This window comes from Balaenoptera acutorostrata, chromosome X (assembly GCF_949987535.1).
Source record: "Balaenoptera acutorostrata chromosome X, mBalAcu1.1, whole genome shotgun sequence".
NCBI classification, from domain to species: domain Eukaryota; kingdom Metazoa; phylum Chordata; class Mammalia; order Artiodactyla; family Balaenopteridae; genus Balaenoptera; species Balaenoptera acutorostrata.
The window spans coordinates 28825079-28846280 of NC_080085.1; the positions used below are offsets into that span (position 1 = coordinate 28825079).

Sequence of the window (21202 nt, forward strand, 5' to 3'; positions counted from 1 at the left end):
ATGAAAAGTGTCCAGTTTTTTTTTAATATGAAGATAAAGTTTAAAGTTTAAAAGTGATCAGAATCACAGATAATGGTTTTACTGTTAATACTTTAACTATTAAGGCAATTCATAATGAGAGAATTCTTCTATAAACTCAGTAATACTTGGATATGAATTTGTATTTTATTAATCATCATATATAGCTACATATGTGTGTGCATTTTTTAAAAAAGAAGCAGCATCACTTGTACAAACAGTATTTATTTTAGTGCACTCAAACATTAGAGGGAAATAGAAAGGGAGGGTCAGGAGAGAACCATGGAGAACAGAAAAATTTAGGGATGGGAGAAGAAGGGAAACACCAAAGAAAGATAAGGAACAGTCTAAGAGAAGAAGAGGAACAACCAGGAAAGAGAGAGGGTGCCACTGAAATCAAGTGCTGTGAGAGCTTTAAGAATGAGGGAGAGATCGACAATGTCAATTTTGAGACAGATCAAATGAGATAAGTACTAATAAGGGCATATTAGCTGGTCAATGAGCACTGTAGCCAGGACAGAATCCGTAGATGGTAAGAGCAGAAATCAGGTTTTCAAGGGCTGAAGACTGATTAAGGACAAGGAAATACCCTTATAAAACAGTTTAAATCATTTTTGAAGACTTTTGTCTCCCCACATAATGAAATGTAGGTCAGTGAGAATTGAACACGTATTAAGGCCATATGAAAGAAGACAATGGACGAAGCATGAGTGCTGCTGATTTAGAAAGCATATATGAAGATAATTGATTAGAAAAACCTTGGAGGAAATGAGAGGAAATGGAATAAAGGGCAAAGATCAATAATCAGTGGAAAATATTGACAGGTGGAGAGGTGCCACTCTTTCAGAAGCCAAAGGTAATACATAAAGATTTTGGATGTGGAGAAGCAGAAAGTGTAATGCTTCCTACTTGATGCTCTCTGGGAATCAGAATAGTGTTAAGAGAAATCTGGATTTAAGTCTCAGGGCTCTGACTTGCCACCTGGGCAAAGCACCAAACTTTTTTGAGCCTCAATTTTCTCATCTCTAAACTGATGGTGATAATGACAAGCCAGCAATGAAGCATTATAATAATTTGTAGGCAGAGTATCTGGGAAAATTCTCATGTCTGCAGTAGACAACTATACTGGTTTTGGTAAAAAGATGAGAGGCGATAGTATATGTAAAAATACCTGCTCAAGTTGTCTGCACAAATATCTACTCATAAATTGTCAGTGTCATTATATATCATTTGTCTATAAGCATGAGCCCCTTGATATCTGCTAAGGATGAGAGAGGAGAGGATTGAGGAGGAATCAAAAGGAAAGTGATGAAAGTTGCATAGCCATTCAGAAATTGGGAAAGGAAAATGATGAGTGAAAAATTAAAAAGATATTCAGAGAGAGCAGAGGGCCCAAATTATATACCTGTAACAGTATCTGTCCACATGTATTTGACTAATTCATCCATTTGGCACTCAAGGTATATATAGTAGAGGAAAAAATGAAATATACACCTAATTCCTTTAGCCTTTTATACTAGAGGGGTGAGAGAAGAGCACTGAAAGAAATAATCATTATTATCATCATCACCAAAGTGGACATCTGTGTGACCTTATGTCCCAACAGTTCATATATATTCATTTAATTATCTAATCAAACTAAGGTAAGTATTTACCATCCTAAATTACAATTACAAATGAGATTAGAAATGTTGACTTGTCCAAGGTAAAGTTAGGAAGTAGCAAATTCAATGCCCTTTAAACAACTATACTGCCTCTTAAATTATGATTTAAAATTAAAAATATCCTCCAATTGGACATTTATCAGAAAAAACCAGACATCTAATCTTATTTGCAAACTAATAATACTTAGCTTATCCATTCAATTCAAGAAGGAGATTCTGCATCTACCACCTTATTCCACACAGTGAGAACAAACCATTGACCCTATTCTTAAAGAATATCTGTTCTAGGGAAACAGAACATGGAGATACAAGTAAATTACAAAGCAGAAATATGTGCAATATAATGGAAAAAATCATGCTATGCCATAAAAGAGAAGAGAAATATTTATTTCTACTATAGAATCTGGTAAAAGTTTAAGAAATTGGCGTAATTTAAGTTCCATATGGCTGATAAGGGGTTTTTAGAGGGGTAGATAAGATAATAAGAAAATGGGAATTCATTCCAGGTTGTGGGAACTATGCTAGAAAAGACTGAGTTTGGAGTGTGCAGAATGTGAATACTTAGTTTCACGGAAGAAGAACTGGATGTGGGTAGAGTAAAACTTACTATCTAGAGGAGGAATTAATGAAAAGCAACTGAACCTTAAGTTTCAGGGCTGGTTACTTGCAAAAAGAATTCTTCTATAACAGTATTTAATTTTCTATTTGTAATTTGTATAGTTTTTTTTTTCTTAAAGATTGCCCCCTCAGAGCTGCCTGCAGTAGCATAGCATTACAAAAGAAAACCAAAATAACTTAAGTGATCATTGAAACACAGGTCTTCTGATGATTAATTCCACATTTTTCCAGATGAGCCATACTGTTGTCATGACTTATAAACAATAGGAACAACAATAACTTACAAAAACACACGACCAAAAACAACTTTTATCTATCACAAGGGGATGTGAAGGACCATGTAACACGTGAAAGGAAAGTTTGGCAATTTGGAAGTTTCAATGCAAAGAATTACATGGACTTTGAAATGTTCATGTTTATATCAAGCAGTTACATAGACTGTTGGGAGGATGAATTTCTATACTCTTAGAAAGGTCACCACTACTAAAATCATTAAAACTGAAAAAAAATGATGGTTGAACATCATATAAAACTGAGATTTTATCATAATTTATAGGCAGCATTTCTAGAAAAATTCTCATATCTGTAGTATGATTCCAATAGGATTAGAGATCAAAATTTCCTTATAAATTGAGTATATTATGTATGAAAGGAGCACAGGGGCTAAATATATTTTGTAAATTAAGGATAACCATGTGTCCGTGCTACAGAACTTCTCAGAATATTTTATATATGAATATGCATTAATATCCAAGAGGGATACAGTTCTTTGCTCAAATTATCCTTTTGCTTTTCTTTGGCAGAGTATATCACACAAGTAGATTTGGGAAGAACTAACTCATGTACTTAATGTATATATTTAGTGATAACAATTCAATTCATTATTAAGATTATAAGATAAAAATGGATATCTATTTCCAATTGATTCTACTTTGGGAAGGCTGTATAACATGCATCACACTTATACTTAGCTAGCACCTTTAAAAATTGATTCCACAATTCTTACTTTCAACTGATAATTCATTTTTAGTTTGTACTTAGGATATATTTTACCACCTACTTTATTTAATGTCATCAGATTATCATTCTGGAACTACATAATTTAAAAATCCTTATCACTTTAGGGCAGGCTTATTGTGAAATAGATAAGTGATTTGTTTAAATAACAGTATTATGGAAAATTATAGGCAAAATGGACAATCTCCCATTTACAAATTCCTCTTAAAAAGATGAATATTACATCGTCTTTCCTGATACTATAATCAGACAATGAAAAAAATAACATTTAAAAAACTTTTTTAATGTAGAAGAAAACACTGGGATTGGAAGATTTCATCCAAAGGATAATGATTTCCATAGTTGGCTACCGGATTTCTAAGGTCTGCTAAAGATCGAAAGACTGTACTATTTGAGTTCTATATTCACCTAAAATATACATCTACCAGCATACGGATGATAAGTGTTTGAAGAAAATAAACAACTGATCTTGTGAAACTGTCAGCTTCACATAAAATCAGTAATTTGTAAAAGAAACAAAATGAAAGGAAGTAGCAAATGAGTGCTGCTGATTTAGAATACCCATGTATGCTCTAAAAGGAGTTCTCAACCCAATACTTCTCAGGATCACTAGATGTTTTTCATAAAAGTGAAATAATATAAAGCTAATTATATCGTCATGCTCTTACCAAAAAAAGACATTTGACAATACAATAATTATGTTCATAACTAGCACTATATATTGAAAGTAGGAAACAACAGTGGAAATGAATATAACCATTTTTTCCATTAGAGGTGGTAAAGGGCAAATTAGAAAACTAAAAATCAATCAAACATTAATGACATTTCCAATATAGCATTTTACAATTAACTGAGCAGAGAGCAGGGCTTTTTATCATGATTTACCTCATCAGACCATTCTCATATATCAAATTAATGACAGAAAATGGCAAGCAAAATTAAGCTGTAACTGTCTAAAGTATTTAATGGAAAAAAGGAAACTTTGTATCAAATAATTATTGAAGCTTTTCTCACATCAAATAAAGAAAATGACTCCAAAGAAAATAACTAAAATATTTCAGAAAGAAAAATATTAGCAGATGTCAGGTTAAGACTATGAATGGAGAAATTTAACAGTTAGACGAGTAATTTTTAAACAGACAGTAATTTTGATATTGTATCCTCAAGAAGGGGAAATAGCCACATACAACACATATTCTAAAATTAAAAGAAGAAAATGTACTCGAGGACCTTGGATACTTTGTGCTTTTAAAACATGTGGAACATGAAAAAAATATAATCTTTCACATCTTCTGCAACTCTTGCTTGTGATTATTTCCCACACTATTAAACATGTCAAAATCACAATAACAGTCATTCTATATTGGGGAGTAATCAGTTCTATACAGTAATACACAGGGGCAGCATTTCAGTGTTAGAACAGATTTAAAATTCATTGCATTGTGTTTACCATTATATCTATATTGCTGGGTAAAAAGAAAGGAAAATATTTGTTATGGTTATGTGGAGTTTAACATCGGAGCCCAAATATCTATAATAGCTCTCCATTTTCTTGTTCTGTGATTAAATTATTTCATTATTACATAAATCCAGAATGAATTTCCCTATGCAAGTTTATACTGTCTAATTCATAAATCAGTGAGGTAAGCTGTAAAGTTAGACTGTTTTGAGTCGTTTGGCAATCAAACGTGCCTATTTCCACTATAAAAGTCTTTTTTATTCCATAATGAAATCATAAACTTAATCTGATAGACCAAACTCTGCATTTAGGTCTTTATTTTTTAAACACTGATTTTGAGAGTTTGGAATGTTTACATTTAAATATGGCCAAATATATTTAAAGTGAGTTAGAAGATTTAGGTTAAATAAATACAGGAAGACCTCAGTTATGAATTATTTTGATGTGCAGCTAATGCAATCATCTTAAATTAACAGCTTTCTTTAGTAAAAAGAAGATCCCTCTTTTCTGTTTATTGATATTCATTTCTCTTTATTGATATTCATTGGGATGGAAAAAGAGATGGAAGGAAGAAATCTGGTCTGTAGTGAACCTGGAATACCTAAAAGTCCTAGCTTGATAAGCAAAATACAGGAGCACTTTTCTATGATGATTATGAGATCCTCTCCTTTGATGGTAATTTGTTTGTTTCCTAAATTGTTCTTTTTTTCCCCCTCTACTCATGAACATAAATCTACTATGTGGGATATGAGGCTGCAAAAGATGGGATCAGGAACCTGCCAGACAAAAGAAATAGAACAATTTAGCTATTACAATCACTGTTAAGCAACCCCACTGCTTCTAGTGGTAATATGAGTAATGGGGTCATAGTCTCATCTATAAAATGTGCATCATCAATACATAATGATGTGGAGCATTTCAACAGGTACCCATGTTAGACTGTTCTTACATATTGGAGATTCAAAATATGAGATTACTGGAAAAGGGAAAAAAATTACAGATTGAAGTATCTGTGTAATCTTAAGAATTACATACATTTACGTGGCTATTTAGACACAGTTATCATGGCTCCTACAATGATTTAGAGATACATACAAGGTAACTGGCGCATTAATGTATGTGGAATTAGGGCGAAAAAAAGAAGAAAATAAGAAAAACTAAGCCAAGTTCATCCTCAAACATCCATACTGAAAATTCTACTTGTCTAAATTAATTCGTTCATGTAGGAGTTCTCAGCTATATTTTCTACTTTCACTCATTTCCCATAAGAGTAAGCAAACAATCAATATAGGAAAGTCACCAAAGTCTGACTTCCACCCCAACTCCCTCCCATTGAAATCTTGTCACAGCCATAGGTGAGAATGTCAAAACAGCGGTGAGAAGTGTGACGTGAAAAAAAGAAAAAAAGAGACTGCAGCTACTCAGCCATTACCAGTAATGAACTATCGAAAGCGCTCAACCTTAGCTACACATTAGAATAACTCAGGGTGGGGAGGAGTTCCGAAAAATTCTGATGACTGAGTCCACCTAGAGATTCTGACTTGATTGGCCTGGGGTGCAAAGCTGGGTACTTGGATTTTTGCTTCCAGACCTTAGGTGATAAAACTAAATCTCTGTGTTTCACAATGTTCTTTAGGAAAATTAAATAGATTAAACAACTCTATTCATGTTGTGTGCTTCTCTGCAGTTATCAATTTGATGATTTTATTCTGTAAAGTTGTTTCGAAGAAACACTCATAGGGTTTTTTATATTTAGTCATACTATTTTTGAAATATGTCTTAAATTTTTGATTTGTATATCTAGAAGATAAAATTTCTATATCTAGAAGAGCTTTCCCTATTTGCTTTATTCTATTTGAATCAATAAGATGCCATCTTAATTTTATACTTTAATAAAAACCTCTCTTTAAATATGCTGGCATTTTGATGCTGTAGTCATATGATTTAAGAATTCGGTTTGGTTAAGAATTATTTTTTTGAAATAAAATACTCGAGTCAACGTATGCTCTGATATTCTAGCAGTATGTAGTTTTATTGTCTAAAAGGTTAAACTTTACTCCTGTAAGTTCATGACACTAAATAAAAAAGTAAAATATGTTTAATCTGATTTAGCATCAGAAGGCCCAATTTGCTCATTATGACAGATAACTGGCCAATGAACATGCAGAGGCAGTGGGAAGCTCATTGCTGCCCTATAGTCCTAAATGCAAATAGAATGCAAGGAAGTGCCTTGCTCTACATCTACTTTTACATATAATAAGAGTATACCTGTCAAAATGTTTTACACATTGCACACATTTCCTTAATACTGAAATTCGTTTATACCTGAGAATCTCAAACCACCTTGAAAGGCAGAAAAAGGGAGAATCTTTTTAACAGATTTAAATTTAGTAGTAAAACTACCAGTGCGCCACACGGTGGAGTCAAACATCCACAAATCTATGTGGCCAATATGTGACAAGAAATCTGAGCACAGATTTAAGATGGCCAAATATGGTAACGCCATTCACTTTGCCCTGCTTCTGGGTGATGTATTAAAACAAGTACTTGATTTCTGAAAAGGGAAAGCTAAGCCCATTAATCTTTTAATTAGCAATGAATTCTTCTGCAAATTTACAGAAACACATTGGGTAAAAATTTTCATTTATACATAGGCTTAAATTTACCCTCCTTATATATACTTAGAATAAACGTCCTTTGGTGGTATTCTCAGTAGGTTCTTTGTCTGACACACTGTGCTTAAGTGCTTACTTCACAGACAACCCCTTTATCCTCTACTTGTTTCTTCCAAAGGAGATTCAAATTGAGCTTCAGGAAAGCCAGTCCTTGAAGTAAATCTGAGTACTTGATAACTCTGTTCTAGAAAACAATTCACTTCGCTGTCATCTTAAAATAAAATCTTGGAGAAGAATGTTTCAATAGCTTTTGGGTGGCTTGCATTTTCCAATGTTATATATTACCATTTGGGGAATTCAAAGTCAAGAATCATCTTGAAAATGCAGGTGCAACCAGAAATGTAGGGAAAATGGATTTGAGCTTGTTAGTACTCTAAAATCTCTTTTTTCAAGTAGATTTGAAATTTCTTAATCTACTTGTGTGCTGTTATCTGCAAGTATTTTGAACTGCTATTAATAATATTTTTAATATAGTTTTTATTTGGGATACCAAACAAAAATCTTTATATAATGTTATTAAAAACTAGTATGTTATATTCATGTTTATGGAATCATGTATTTATATCTAAATAAAAAAACCATTCAGGGTCAACAACCTTTTAAACTAAACAATATTTTTTTTTTCTAAAAGTTCCCATTTTTTTCCTAAGACAATAAGAGCTTTTGCCAGTCTCAAATTTGCTACTCATAGTTTCATTCTACCAGCTTGAAAAAGTAACTCTATATATTTTACAGTACAAATAACTGAGTTTAATATTTATACTGGTCAAATTTTTCCTTCATTACATTCAGCAAGTTATGAGCAATCTTTAATCAAACATTCCTCCAAATTCATGTCACTAAATTTTAAAAAATAAGCGGTTCTACTCTGCCTTTAGTTTATAATCATGTCGTTCTCAATTCAGTAAAAATTTCCCATTCCTACCATGCATTTTTCTAAAGCCTACCTAAAATACTTTGTATGTGACTCAAATCGGAACAGTCTTCAAAACAGATAATGCTAGAGAACTTGACTACACTATGTTAGTTTGAAGAAATGTGTATACCGGGGAGGTTACATACTGCCCTGGTGAACAGACTGTCATGAGGATTTTATCATCAAAAACTTCCCCAAACGTCACTTTCTTCACCTCCTATGACAATGGTCAATGAGGAACCCCATCACTTTGGACTTTTGCAGCCTATCAAAGCTATCTGTACTCTGTCCCATATTCTCAAGGACGTTCTTGGACAAACTTAGACAATATGGAAAACTAACCCATGCTATTGTGTACACTGATGCTTTGGGCACCAATTTAACTGTGATTCACTGCACTGTAAAGGTACAATAACCATAACTTATAAATCCAGTATTTTACCCCCAAATTTATTTTGAAGTGAAAACATTCAGGTATCTCCACAAATTAGTGGGGAGAGGGCCTTGGGGATGGACAGATAACCTTCTAATGATCTTCGCATTATATCGTATCGGTCTGACTTATCCTTGGGTATTGGGTTCATACTATGTACATAAGATGTGAAAAGTAGCTATCTATAATTACTGTAGATATAGTAGCTATCTGATAGTACCTTACTATCAGAAAATCCTAAAGACATTTAAATAAATAATTCTTATGATATTTTACATACATGTAAATGTTATTTAAAAACAGAAATACAGCATTACTTCCCAAGGTGAAAGTTAATTTAGATATAGACTAAATTTACTTGGTATAAAGTTGACTTAGATTTATTTTCATTCCTATTTTAACTCTCATTCTAGAAAAATTAGTTTAACACATTTCATAATTCAGATTGAATAGTGTTGAATGTATAGGTATGTGAGTAAATATGAGTATAGACATATTAGTATTAGTAATAAAATGCAAATTTATATCTCTAATTTCTTGTTATTAACTACTTGCAACACATTAAATGTAGAATATAGGTCATATGAATTCTAATTCCAAGATAAAGATGAGTTGATAATAAAATATTTGATGTTGCATTTTTAATACTACCACCAAAAATATTTTCTTTACAATTGACATTCCTACGGTTTCCCTCTAGCTCAAGTATAGTTTGAAAATATTGATAAACAGCAGAGTTCAGTGTGATACTGCCCTGGTCTTTTAAGTGTCTCTATTTCAAATTCCTCCATTATGTACATTCAAAAATAAATCTTAGAGTACTAATATAGAGCTCTTTTTTCCCCTTACCTCCAAATAGTCCAATCAGTTGATCAAATAACCCTTTGTACAACTAGATGAATAAATTTTAAGTTAGAAAGTTACTAATGTCTTGTTCAGATAATAAAAACAAAAGAAAAGAAGCTCATTCCAGGTTCTACTTGCCTGGGCTTCCTGAGGCATTTGAGCTGCGTCCACTTTGTCAGCAATATAAGCTGCCAACTGCTTGTCAATGGATGAGAGGGACTCCTGAATTAAGTGTAAGGAGTTTTCAATCTCCTGGGCAGACTGGATACTCTGTTCAAGCAACTTTTGCCTCCTCACGGCCTAAACAAAGAAGAAACAGGAATGAATCAGTTCAATATTTACTGGTGATAGTTTTTCTGCAATCCTTCTGCAAAGCAAATGAAGATTCTAGATTCTTCCCCCATCACCTTTTTATAAGATAGATTTCGCAGCTTCCTGCCACTCATTCAGCTCTACTTAAAAAAATGAAAATCAGAATAAGAAAAAAGAGTTAGCACACAGAACTGCAGGATCAGGAATCTCTGCAGGACAAAAGCACAGTATTATGTACATCAAGGAAAGAGGCTGGGAAAAACACTAGTGAAATCATCTCCGTCATTGCAATCTGTTGTTCTCAGGCCGAATGTTCCTCCTGATCTCATTATATAGTTCAAGAGATTTGGTTTACTTAGAATAGGGTCATCGTCATCACAATCCAATTCAAGATAGATAATCCACTTCTACCAGTGAGACACATATACAATCTGTTCAGAATCAGCTCCTTTTCAAAAACAGAATTTTAGATAACCATTTTGTTAAGGATTTATTTTAAATACTATTTCAACCAGTTATGCATGGTCTTTTTTTTGCCTCTACTTTCTTTCACAATTTGGATTATGGAAATTGCTTGTGCAATTGGATTTGTGTTACTGCTGAAGTAGAACAAATAATAAGTAACCCTAATATAGCTGCAATTAATCTTGATTGTTACTATAAGCATGATTAGGATAATTTAACACTTTTTAAGTATAAATAGCATGCTGAACAGATTGCAGAGTCTCCCTTCAAGGATCTGTTCACCTTTAAAAGACTGGTTATAAAAGGAATGAGACAGACAACTTATTGAGAATTCCTTAAGTTATGCATCATAATCAAGGATTTTTCCTCATTATACAATGTGTAGGTATGATTATCTGGTACAAAAGAACTATCCTTCCCACAGACCATGATTAGGGTTTTAAAAAGAATCCTGCTTTTTATATTATATAAAGAATATTAGATATTATATGAAGAATATAAATGTTGGCTCTTAAGTTTAAAAGATAGTGGAGATGTCAATGTCCTTTAATGAAGCCAACTTGGAACACAGCGTTACTCAAGTGAGGACAAAGCTAAAAGCATCTGGACCAAAGGAAAAGGAGCTGGAAGACCTGCGATGCTGCAGGAGCAAGGAAGGTATTCTCAGTATTTCTACCTACACCATAAACCTTCAGGATTCTGTCCTAGGCTTTTCTTTCTCCTCATTCTATCCATATCCTTAGCTACAATTACACCTCATATGCTCACAACTCTCAACTCTGCACCTCCCGTCCAGATTTCCCCCTTTGATCTCTACACTTGCATATATATTGTCATACTTGACAATTCCATTTGGGTGTCCCACAGCCATCAAAACAACAACAGAACCAAATATGGACCCACTGTCCCACCTCCCCAACTTGCTTTTTCTCTTTCTCCGTATCTTTTTCCCTATCTCAGTGATTTACAATTATGGCCTTTATTAGCCATAATTTTGGATATTTCCTCTTCTTCTATCATATCCTTCACCATTTTGCAATTAATGAGTCCATCGATCATCAATCCTTTCTTCTACCTCCTAATATTTCTTGATTCCATCCTTTTCTCCCTCTCCCCACCACCACCATTACTCTACTTGAGGTCATTAGCATCTCTTGCCTCAAACATGGTACAGGACTCTTGGCTGGAATCCTGCCCTGCCACTACTCATCTACAAAGAAGCTACAGTATGTTCTTCCTAAAATAACATAATAATTATCTGCTTTAATCTTCTAGTGATTCCTTATTTTCCTTAGGATAAAAGCCGTACTCAGTATGGCTCTAAGTCCTTTCACAGTCCCTGCGGTATCTTCTACTACTTGCTGGCGCTATAGAGAAATTTATTTTTCATTTCCCAGCATACATTATGTTCCTCTTTACACTTGGTGTTAAACATGCTGTTCCCTTTTCCTAGAACAATCCCATGCCCAACTTCCTTTTATTGGCTAATTTACATTTATCCTTTGAGTCTTACCTTGGAAATGTGGACATCTCCCTCTCCAGGTGGCTGTCCCTGACACCCTGTGTTCTCTCTTGCCCTTTTATTTCTGTCTCAGCATGTATCACGCTATACTGTAATTTCCAATTGCCTAACTATGTGCCAGGCATCAGGGTGCTCTCAGGTTTTCTTTTCAAATTACTCAATAGATTCAGGCCTAACATTGAAAAATTGACCCTTGGCCCTAAGGCAAAAAAGGGATTCTTTTTAGTGGGCTGGGATTTTGAGAGACATTTGACTTCTCCAAAGTCTGGAGTGGGGATTTTCTCAAAAATTATAGATTCTTGCCTGTTCTGTTTCAAGTTACGAAGAAAACTTCAGGCTCTTAGTTGAGAAAAATTACCTAGGAGTTTAAAAAATGCTATTCATTAATATTTCTAGGAAATAAAGAAAGAAGAACAGATGTCAGATGACTGATTTTACAAAAATATCATAATATGGTTTATGATCATCTTTTAGTAAATGATACACTTATTTATTTTACTTATCTTTTTGTTTATAAGTACGTGTCAATGAGAGCTGGATATGTCAAATGTTTTGATCTCCAACATTGTTTTGTTTTCTTTTCCCTAAGTAGTGAAACATTTTAGCCAATGTTAAAATTAAACCTCATTTCTTTGAGTGATTTTTGTAGTAGATGAACTAAAAAAACAAAAACAAAAGCAAAAAAACCCTATGTCCCAAATTCTGATCCATATAAAGGAAAACAACTAAACATACTTGAAATTTCTACTTGGGGGACAGCATTAATTGCCACTTTGAATGCTGCTACCTTGCCCAAGGTAAAACAATAAGGATTAACTATTTTCTCATGGACGGTGGCTGGGGGTGGAAGTCCTATAAGAGATGTGCTAAAACCAAATCCAACTCCCCTGGCTCTTCAGGAACTAACATGGAGACACAAGAGAGGCCACTAATCTGCATTATTTACAGCCACACTGCACTGCACAGACTGCCCTGATCCAGAAGTTCTATTATCTGGAATTTGAAGTTCAATGGGCCAGGCACTTAATGCAACTATTTCCTTTCAGTTTTTCTTTGTCATCCAAGACGAGGTTGTAATTTGTTCAAGTACCAAGTAATAAGAATACTCAATTTGTGCCATTTACAGCAACATGGATGTACCCAGAGATTATCATACTCAGTGAAGTAAATCAGAAAGAGAAAGACAAATATCATATGATATCACTTATATGTAGAATCTAAATATGACACAGATGAACTTATTTATGAAACAGAAACAGAATCACAGACATAGAAAACAAACTTTTGGTAACCAAAGGGGAAAAGGGGTGGAGAAGGGATAAATTAGGAGCTTGGGATTAGCAGATATGAACTACTATATGTAAAATAGATAAACAACAAGGTCCTACTGTATAGCACAGGGAACTATATTCAATATCCTGTGATAAACCATAACGGAAAAGAAAATGAAAAAGAATATATGTGTATATATATGTATAACTGAATCACTTTACTGCACAGCAGAAACTAACACAACACTGTAAATCAACTATACTTCAATTAAAAGAAAAAGAATACTCAATTTGACTGAATTACGTTGCTGGGTTTGAGAGCACTTTTGATTAGCTGTTTCCTCCTGTCCTGACTCTAACTTATGAGCTATTCTGAAGCTCCACTATTATGGTCATGAACACGTTGGACTCTGTTACTTTAGAATTCTCGCTATAGTCTTCAACTGTAAACAGTAAGTACTAAGTTTCTCTCATTCTAAGAGATGGAAATAAGACTTATCTCAAAAGGGTTTACAAAAGAGGTAGAAAACTGGCCTTTCCATCATTACTCCACCAGTCTCACTTATTCTAAACCTCTCTGAAAATTTAGGAGAGAATCATAGTCACAGTGAATCCGTGGCCCAGGGAGACAGTGTGATGGTTTCTTCTGTTCAGTCCCCAAGGAGGTATAAACAGTGGTACTTCAACCCTTCTGCCCCAAGCAAATGAGGGGCACTCCAAGACCATCATTTATAGAGTCTGGGAGTACAAAGTAGATAGGATGACTTCTAATTACCAACTTGGACTCTGCTTATGCAGCTGAATGCTTTATTTTCTTTCTATGACTACTGAGGGCTTAAAAAAGGATCTGAAATGATGGCATAGTAAAGAGAAGAGGCATCTTGTACTTCCCAGTGCTTGGTGTGGCAAAAACATTTCCGTAGGTCAACTGGACACTGAAGGAGGCAGCTATGTTTGAGCTGTCTAACAGGAGCACTGCATATGGAACAAGAGTACTCCAGGATAAAGATGCTTGAAGACATTACAGAGTATGTTTTTCTTGTTAAAAAAAATGGGAAAACAGAAGAGCTTCTGTAAGACCTCTTAAGAGCCCACACTTGCACCCCAAAGAAAGCAAATGTTTGTGTCCTTATTACATATAATACATGAACACCATAAAATGCTACTTAAGAGGAGACATTTGCTCACTTTCCTTCATTCCTACTTCTCAGGCCAATGTAGAATAATGTCACCCAGGTGGGGTAAGGGAAGATGCTGGAAACTGATCATTCTTCTCTACCAGTGCAGTTCACTTGGGCATGGTTTAAGCTTAAACTGGAAACAACATTAAACTGAATATGAGATTGAAATTTTAAGCTGAACTAAACTTAATTTAACTTTTTTCGTGTCACAGAGACCAGAAAGGAATGGAATCTACTCAGGATGCCAGTAAGAACAATGAATAAACGATCTGCTTGAAGCAAAACCATTTCATGTTTGTGTCCTATCTGGTTCAAACTATGCAGCAAACTACTGACACAGTCCATAAATTCAGCACTTGGTAAACTGAGGTAGAGGCAGAGGAAAAAGATGGCTATGAGGAACAGCGAGAATGTGGTTTGGTGCAAGACAGGAAATGGTTTATGGAAGGCATGAAGAGACAGATAATGAAGGGCCTGGGAACTACATTTGAAACACTGAGAATTACAGTAGAACAGCATGATTAGAAGACTTAAAATAGATATGTCAATGTCTTTGTCTTATACAAAGGCCAGCAAATTACACGTGTTTTATATCCATCTACTGATGTTCCATGTGTGGACTATTGCTACTATCAAATGCAACACTTTGTTTACTAACAGATAATTTCAGTGAACAATTAAAATTTCTGAAGCATAATTTGAAGGTCTTTAAGGAGGGATGCCATGATAATGTCAGAAATTATTTTAAAACCTAGGAATGTTCTATTTGCCTCAGAAACCGGTTCTCCCAACTTTTAGTTGTTCAGAACTGGCAGGAGAACATCCTCAAAGAAGTTGAAATGTAAGGAACACCCTGGGCCTCACCGTAGACTTGGACTTCTTTGGGATTGATGAGAGATGAGCATTTCATTTCTCAAGATTCTGTATGGTAGAAGAAAAATAATAGATCTCCACAAAGTTGCATATAACATTTCTGTGTGGTTAGGGGTGCTTTTAGCAGGCTGAGGAAATATTTTTCAAGAAGAATCAAGCTAATATTTTGAAAAGGGAATTCAATGGAGATTAAAAGAAAAGGAGAGGGAGAAGATAATTTACAGCAGGGAGGAGAATTTACAACTGTTCACAGTCCCAGCAACCATCAAAAGCTTCACTTTGTTGCTTTTTCTTGTTTTCAAGTTAGTATGTCCTACTTTTTCTTAAAGAAACAAGGGCCTACACAGTATTCCTTGGACAAGAAAGACCAAATAAATAAAAACTGTTGCTTTAACCCACTTTAGTTTTAACTCATAAGAGGTTCTGGCACAATTGCTTTTTGTGGCATAGTTGTTAATGTGCTTGAGAGGGATATAGGCTATAAATAATTACATAGATGTGCACATGTGTTTGTATACAGAGTCTTTAAATATAAAAGAATATTACATTATTTACAAGGGCCTTCTAGATTTATTTTTGTTAATGTCACTTGGTTTAACCCCACTGGTCAGGAAAACCCCCAAACCATGTGCATGGAGCTCCCTATAATTTCCTTTACAGGAAAAGATTATAAACGTTAAAACCACTGGTGTCATGGTTAATTGGAACTTCATCTGTTTTAGGTCTTTGCAGGTCACTGAAGTTCTTCTGTGACCTCTGAGGGAAGCATACTTGAAAGTAATGTTTAGGAATCACTTTATCAATGGAACTTGACATCAGATAGCCATGACTTTCAAGTCAAGCATTGATAGAATGGTCAATGAGCTGTACAGTAATATATCTAAGACATTTCTGGATTTTTGCTGCATCCATTCATCTTCATGGGTAGACAAATGAAATTGGTCTTCTGCCCTGACAGGAGCAAACTGATGTATTATTTCAGCTTCAAAAAGAAAGTGATGGAAGTATAATACAGTAAATCTAGCAGGAATCTACAGAGTTCATCTAACCCCAGTCTTTTCAAGGTAACTTCAGAAGCCCCCCTGGTCAGTAAAGCTTCTCTGAACCAATGCCAAGGTGCTCTCTGATTGTACATGTGCTCATAATACTGCTCTAGACTTTAGGCAATTAATAATTTATTGATACTGTAAATAATTAAAATATCATAGAAAATTTCTCCTGATACAGAATGAGACAGAATCAGAGTCTAGGGATAAGCTGGGTCAGGATTAAGACCACAAGTTTGAGTAACGTATAGAGCAAGGGTCCCCAACCCCCGGGCCGCAGACCCATGGCCTGTTAGGAACCAGGCCGCACAGCAGAAGGTGAGCAGTGGGTGAGCGAGCACAGCTTCATCTGCCGCTCCCCATCGCTCACATTACTGCCTGAACCATATCCCCGCCTCTGCCCCGGAAAAATTGTCTTCCACGAAACTGGTCCCTGGTGCCAAAAATGATGGGGACCGCTAACATAGAGTGTATATCAGAGTAAAAATCCAAATCTTGCAGTAAAATCAAGTTGTAGAATGAAGCAATGAGTGGCAATCAGAAACAAAAGTAGGAATGTAGCCACTGAAAAACTTAGTTGATTTCTGGCAATTGCTTCTGTTGTTGTCCCAGAAAGCTACAAATGCAGCAACTCTCCCCTAATGCACGTATAGGTAGGGGGAGGCAAGGTGTCCCAATTAGAAAAACTGTAGGTCGTGCTTCCAAGCTGAGGTGGGGAGGTAATTACGCTAATGCTGAAGGCCTCTAGTGAGGGAGAACCTACTGAGACCAACTGCAGATAGATTGGCAGTTGTATCAACTTGTTATTGCCATGTAAATGAACTGGCAACTTGGTATTCCTCAGATAAGGGCTGTGATTTCCCTGGGACACAGTCATGTGACAGCAACCTCAGAGTGGAAGACCTCTTGGGGTTAGTCAGACTCTCCACTCAGGAATTCAGACTTTCAGGATAAAGCCTGCACACAGTGTTTCTGGTCTCCGGGACTTCACATGATGTGTGGGAAGTACATCCTTCACAGCCCCGTTTACAGAGCAGCTAAGGATGGCCACAAGGTTTGGCTATGAGTAAAACAGTTTTCAGTCTTCAGGCAGTAGTCTCAAATATAGCCTCAATAACCAGAAATGATGCTTCTCTGATGTACATTAGTGATCTCTGCTGGATCTCTTTTACTGTGATGTAGGCCCATCATAGTCTGAAGCCAGTGTTCAGCTTCCCTTGAAATAAAATGCTCTAGACTCTGTTGACCTCTAAGGTCAATCACCAGTAGGGTTAAATTATACTCAGATTGGTGCCAACTAGATGTGGTATCTGAGAAACTGGAAAAATACCTCTCTCTCCTGGGATGTCTGGGATGACTGATCCTTTTTCAGCCTTTCCATATGCATGAAGATTGACAATACTTATTGATCACAAATACTTCAGATGATTGCCGTGGTTCTGAAGTCAAAAAGTGCAAGAAAAAGTGTGTTTATGGCTACCTGCCACACCACTTATCCACACTTTACTAAAGAATACCTCAGGTATAGCTCAGTAAATAGCTGCACTATTGTGTCTGAAGATTATTACAAGGCTTGCAAATCTTCTGTTCTTCAAGTAGATGAGATAGAAAAGGATACAGATTTGTAGCAAGGAACTCCTCCCAGGGTCTTTGGCTCTGATATGATTCATTTGGCTGGGATGCGCACCTTAAACAGCAGGAACAAGATGCAGAAAACAGCTGCTTTTGCTTTTACTTGCCAAATATGCTGTAAACTTATTGAGCAGTAGGCTGAGAGCGCAGAAAGAAGACTCATGTGTGTTGATATAGGCATGGGGAACAGATAAATACTGGCAAAGTGGTATATTACACTTAATTCCTTGTTAGAGACCAGGGTTGTCTGTCACTGAATGCTCTTGTGAGATATTAAGCTGGATGAAATAGACATAAACTGTTTCCAGCTTCCTCCTCTATCTCCTCCCCTCAGTGGTATCTTCTCATCATCTGTAGGTGAAATCCATTGTGCTGCAGTTGTTTGGAGTGGGAGAGGATCAACCAGCTCTCAGTTGGTAGGCCCGCACTTGTAGGGTTGTTGCATTTGTCCTAAGTCAGATACAGCTGAAAATTAAGTTACAGCCAATGGTTACCACAGCCATGCAGAATGGCTTAGTGTCTTTCAAACTGGTCCCACAGGGCATGTCTGTTCCATCTAAAATGTGGTCCAGGAGGGAAAAAGAGGTAGCATATTGGGGAATATAGCAATGCCCTTTATATGCCATCAAAAGTTTGGCATGATTTCCTAGAAAGTGCTCATTCTACTCCAGCACAGAACTGTGGCCTTGAAGGAGAACCACTGTTATCCCTGCTTGGTTTAATGGTTCAGGAGTTGAAAATGAGCTCCATCTCTGGAATAAAGAGATCACTCAGCTCTAAAGAGCAGTGGATGGATGTAATAAAGTTAATGGTCCACTCTTGGAATGATTCTGAGACATAGGGCACATTAGCAAAGCGGACTGCCTTAAAACAATTCATGCTCAGGTAAAGGTCAAGGCCAGAGCTCCAAACCTGAATAATCATCAGAACCCAGAGGAACTTTTCAAACTACAGTTCTCAAGCTCAATCAAATTCTACTAAATTAGAAATTCAAAGGGAGTCAGAAGGGAATAACATATAGACTAAAGTTCCTGTAACCCTTCCATCTGTGTGATTTTGATGACTAGCCAGATTTGAGAAGAATTATCAAGAGTGAAGTTTGAAAGAAAAGTTGCCTTAAATAAGAATTAAATAATAACAGAGAAATGCAATTAATTGGGCTCACAACAAAGAAGCGGGAAGGACAAAGTACCATTGAATTGGCCACTTCTCAACGCAGATCAGAAAACAATATGAAGTTGTTAAGGCAGAGGCAATAAAGCACTTCTTGAATTTTATTTGATACTCTCAATGGAAACTCCCTAATGAATATGCGTATTCTATGACTTAAAAAACACCTTGATGAATTTGAAAAATATTTGTATTCCTCATTCCATACATGGATAGCTCTAAGATACTAGAATACAACGCAAAGAAAAGTTGTTTACTGTTCCTTCTCCCATTTCTTTCTTTTAAAAAAATGAAAGTAATTTTTACTAGCACCAAGCAATTTTAGTGACAATTTGCCTGAATATTAAAGAACAGTTCTGATCATTCAACCCTAAGAATATATGTAGCTTGACAAGAAAATCGGTTTAAAAAGAATCTAGAGTGGAAAAGTAAGATGGACAAGACAGATGAATATTACCTTGAGAATCATATTTTAGGTTATAGGAATTAAACATTAGTTGTAAGCTATGACGGACAGAAGTAAAAGTCATAGACAAGTCTAACTTCAAAAGTCTCACTTTAAGAAAGAGAAAAACTCCAAGAATTTGTATGAAAATGTACACAGGTAACAAATTTAAAAGAAAATTTTGTTATCCACAAATTCATTTCTAAAAGGCTACTTTACCAATCTAGACTACTAATTTAATAATTGCAAGTGATTAGTCTTTAGGTCTTAATATCAGATGTTTTTCATTTATATATTAACTTTCCCTTTTGCTATTCTAACTTTAGAGGTAGGAGTTCAACCACTAAATTATAAGAAATGTGAAGACAAGAAACTCCTAAAAAAATATTCGTATTCGGGAGACCTTCAAGATGGCGGAAGAGTAAGACGTGGAGATCACCTTCCTCCCCACAAATACATCAGAAATACATCTACATGTGGAACAACTCCTACAGAACACCTACTGAACGCTGGCAGAAGACCTCAGACCTCCCAAAAGGCAAGAAACTCCCCACGTACTTGGGTAGGGCAAAGGAAAACAGAAAAAACAGAGACAAAAGAATAGGGACGGGACCTGCACCAGTGGGAGGGAGCCGTGAAAGAGGAAAGGTTTCCACACACTAGGAAGCCCCTTTGCGGGCGGAGACGGAGGGTGGTGGAGGGGGGAAGCTTCAGAGCCACGGAGGAGAGCGCAGCCACAGGGGTGTGGAGGGCAAAGCGGAGAGACTCCCGCACAGAGGATCGGTGCCGACCAGCACTCACCAGCCCGAGAGGCTTGTCTGCTCACCCGCCGGGGTGGGCGGGGGCTGGGAGCTGAGGCTCGGGCTTCGGTCGGATCCCAGGGAGAGGACTGGGGTTGGCGGCGTGAACACAGCCTGAAGGGGGCTAGTGCACCACAGCTAGCTGGGAGGGAGTCCGGGAAAAAGTCTGGAGCTGCCTAAGAGGCAAGAGACCATTGTTTCTGGGTGCTTGAGGAAAGGGGATTCAGAGCACCGCCTAAACGAGCTCCAGAGAAGGGCATGAGACGCTAAGGCCGCTGCTGCAGCCACCAAGAAGCCTGTGTGCAAACACAGGTCACTCTCCACATCTCCCCTACCCGGAGCCTGTGCAGCCCGCCACTGCCAGGCTCCGGTGATCCAGGGACAACTTACGGGGGACAACACATGGTGCGCCTCAGGCTGGTGCAACATCATGCCGGCCTCTGCCGCCACAGGCTCACCCCGCATTCCACACCCCTCCCTCCCCCCGGCCTGACTGAGCCAGAGCCCCCTAATCAGTTGCTCCTTTAACCCCGTCCTGTCTGAGCGAGAACTGGAGGCCCTCAGGTGACCGACCCGCACAGGCGGGGACAAATCCAAAGCTGAACCCCGGGAGCTGTGCGAACAAAGAAGAGAAAGAGAAATCTCTCCCAGCAGCCTCAGGAGCAGCGGATTAAATCTCCACAATCAACTTGATGTACCTGCATCTGTGGAATACCTGAATAGACAACGAATCATCCCAAACTGAGGAGGTGGATTTTGGGAGCAAAGATATATATATATATTTTTCCCTTTTTCTCTTTTTGTGAGTGTGTATGTGTATGCTTCTCTAGGTGATTTTG

At 36.6% G+C, this 21202-nt stretch overlaps 1 protein-coding gene across 1 annotated transcript in view; it reads right to left on the reverse strand.

Moving 5' to 3' along the window:
- The window catches only part of DMD (dystrophin), a 2123648-nt gene that overhangs the window by 1296613 nt on the left and 805833 nt on the right, over window positions 1-21202 (reverse strand). The window contains exon 30 of the mRNA XM_057539128.1: window positions 9785-9946. Coding sequence (XP_057395111.1) covers window positions 9785-9946 — 162 coding nt within the window. The remainder of the gene's footprint in view (window positions 1-9784; window positions 9947-21202) is intronic.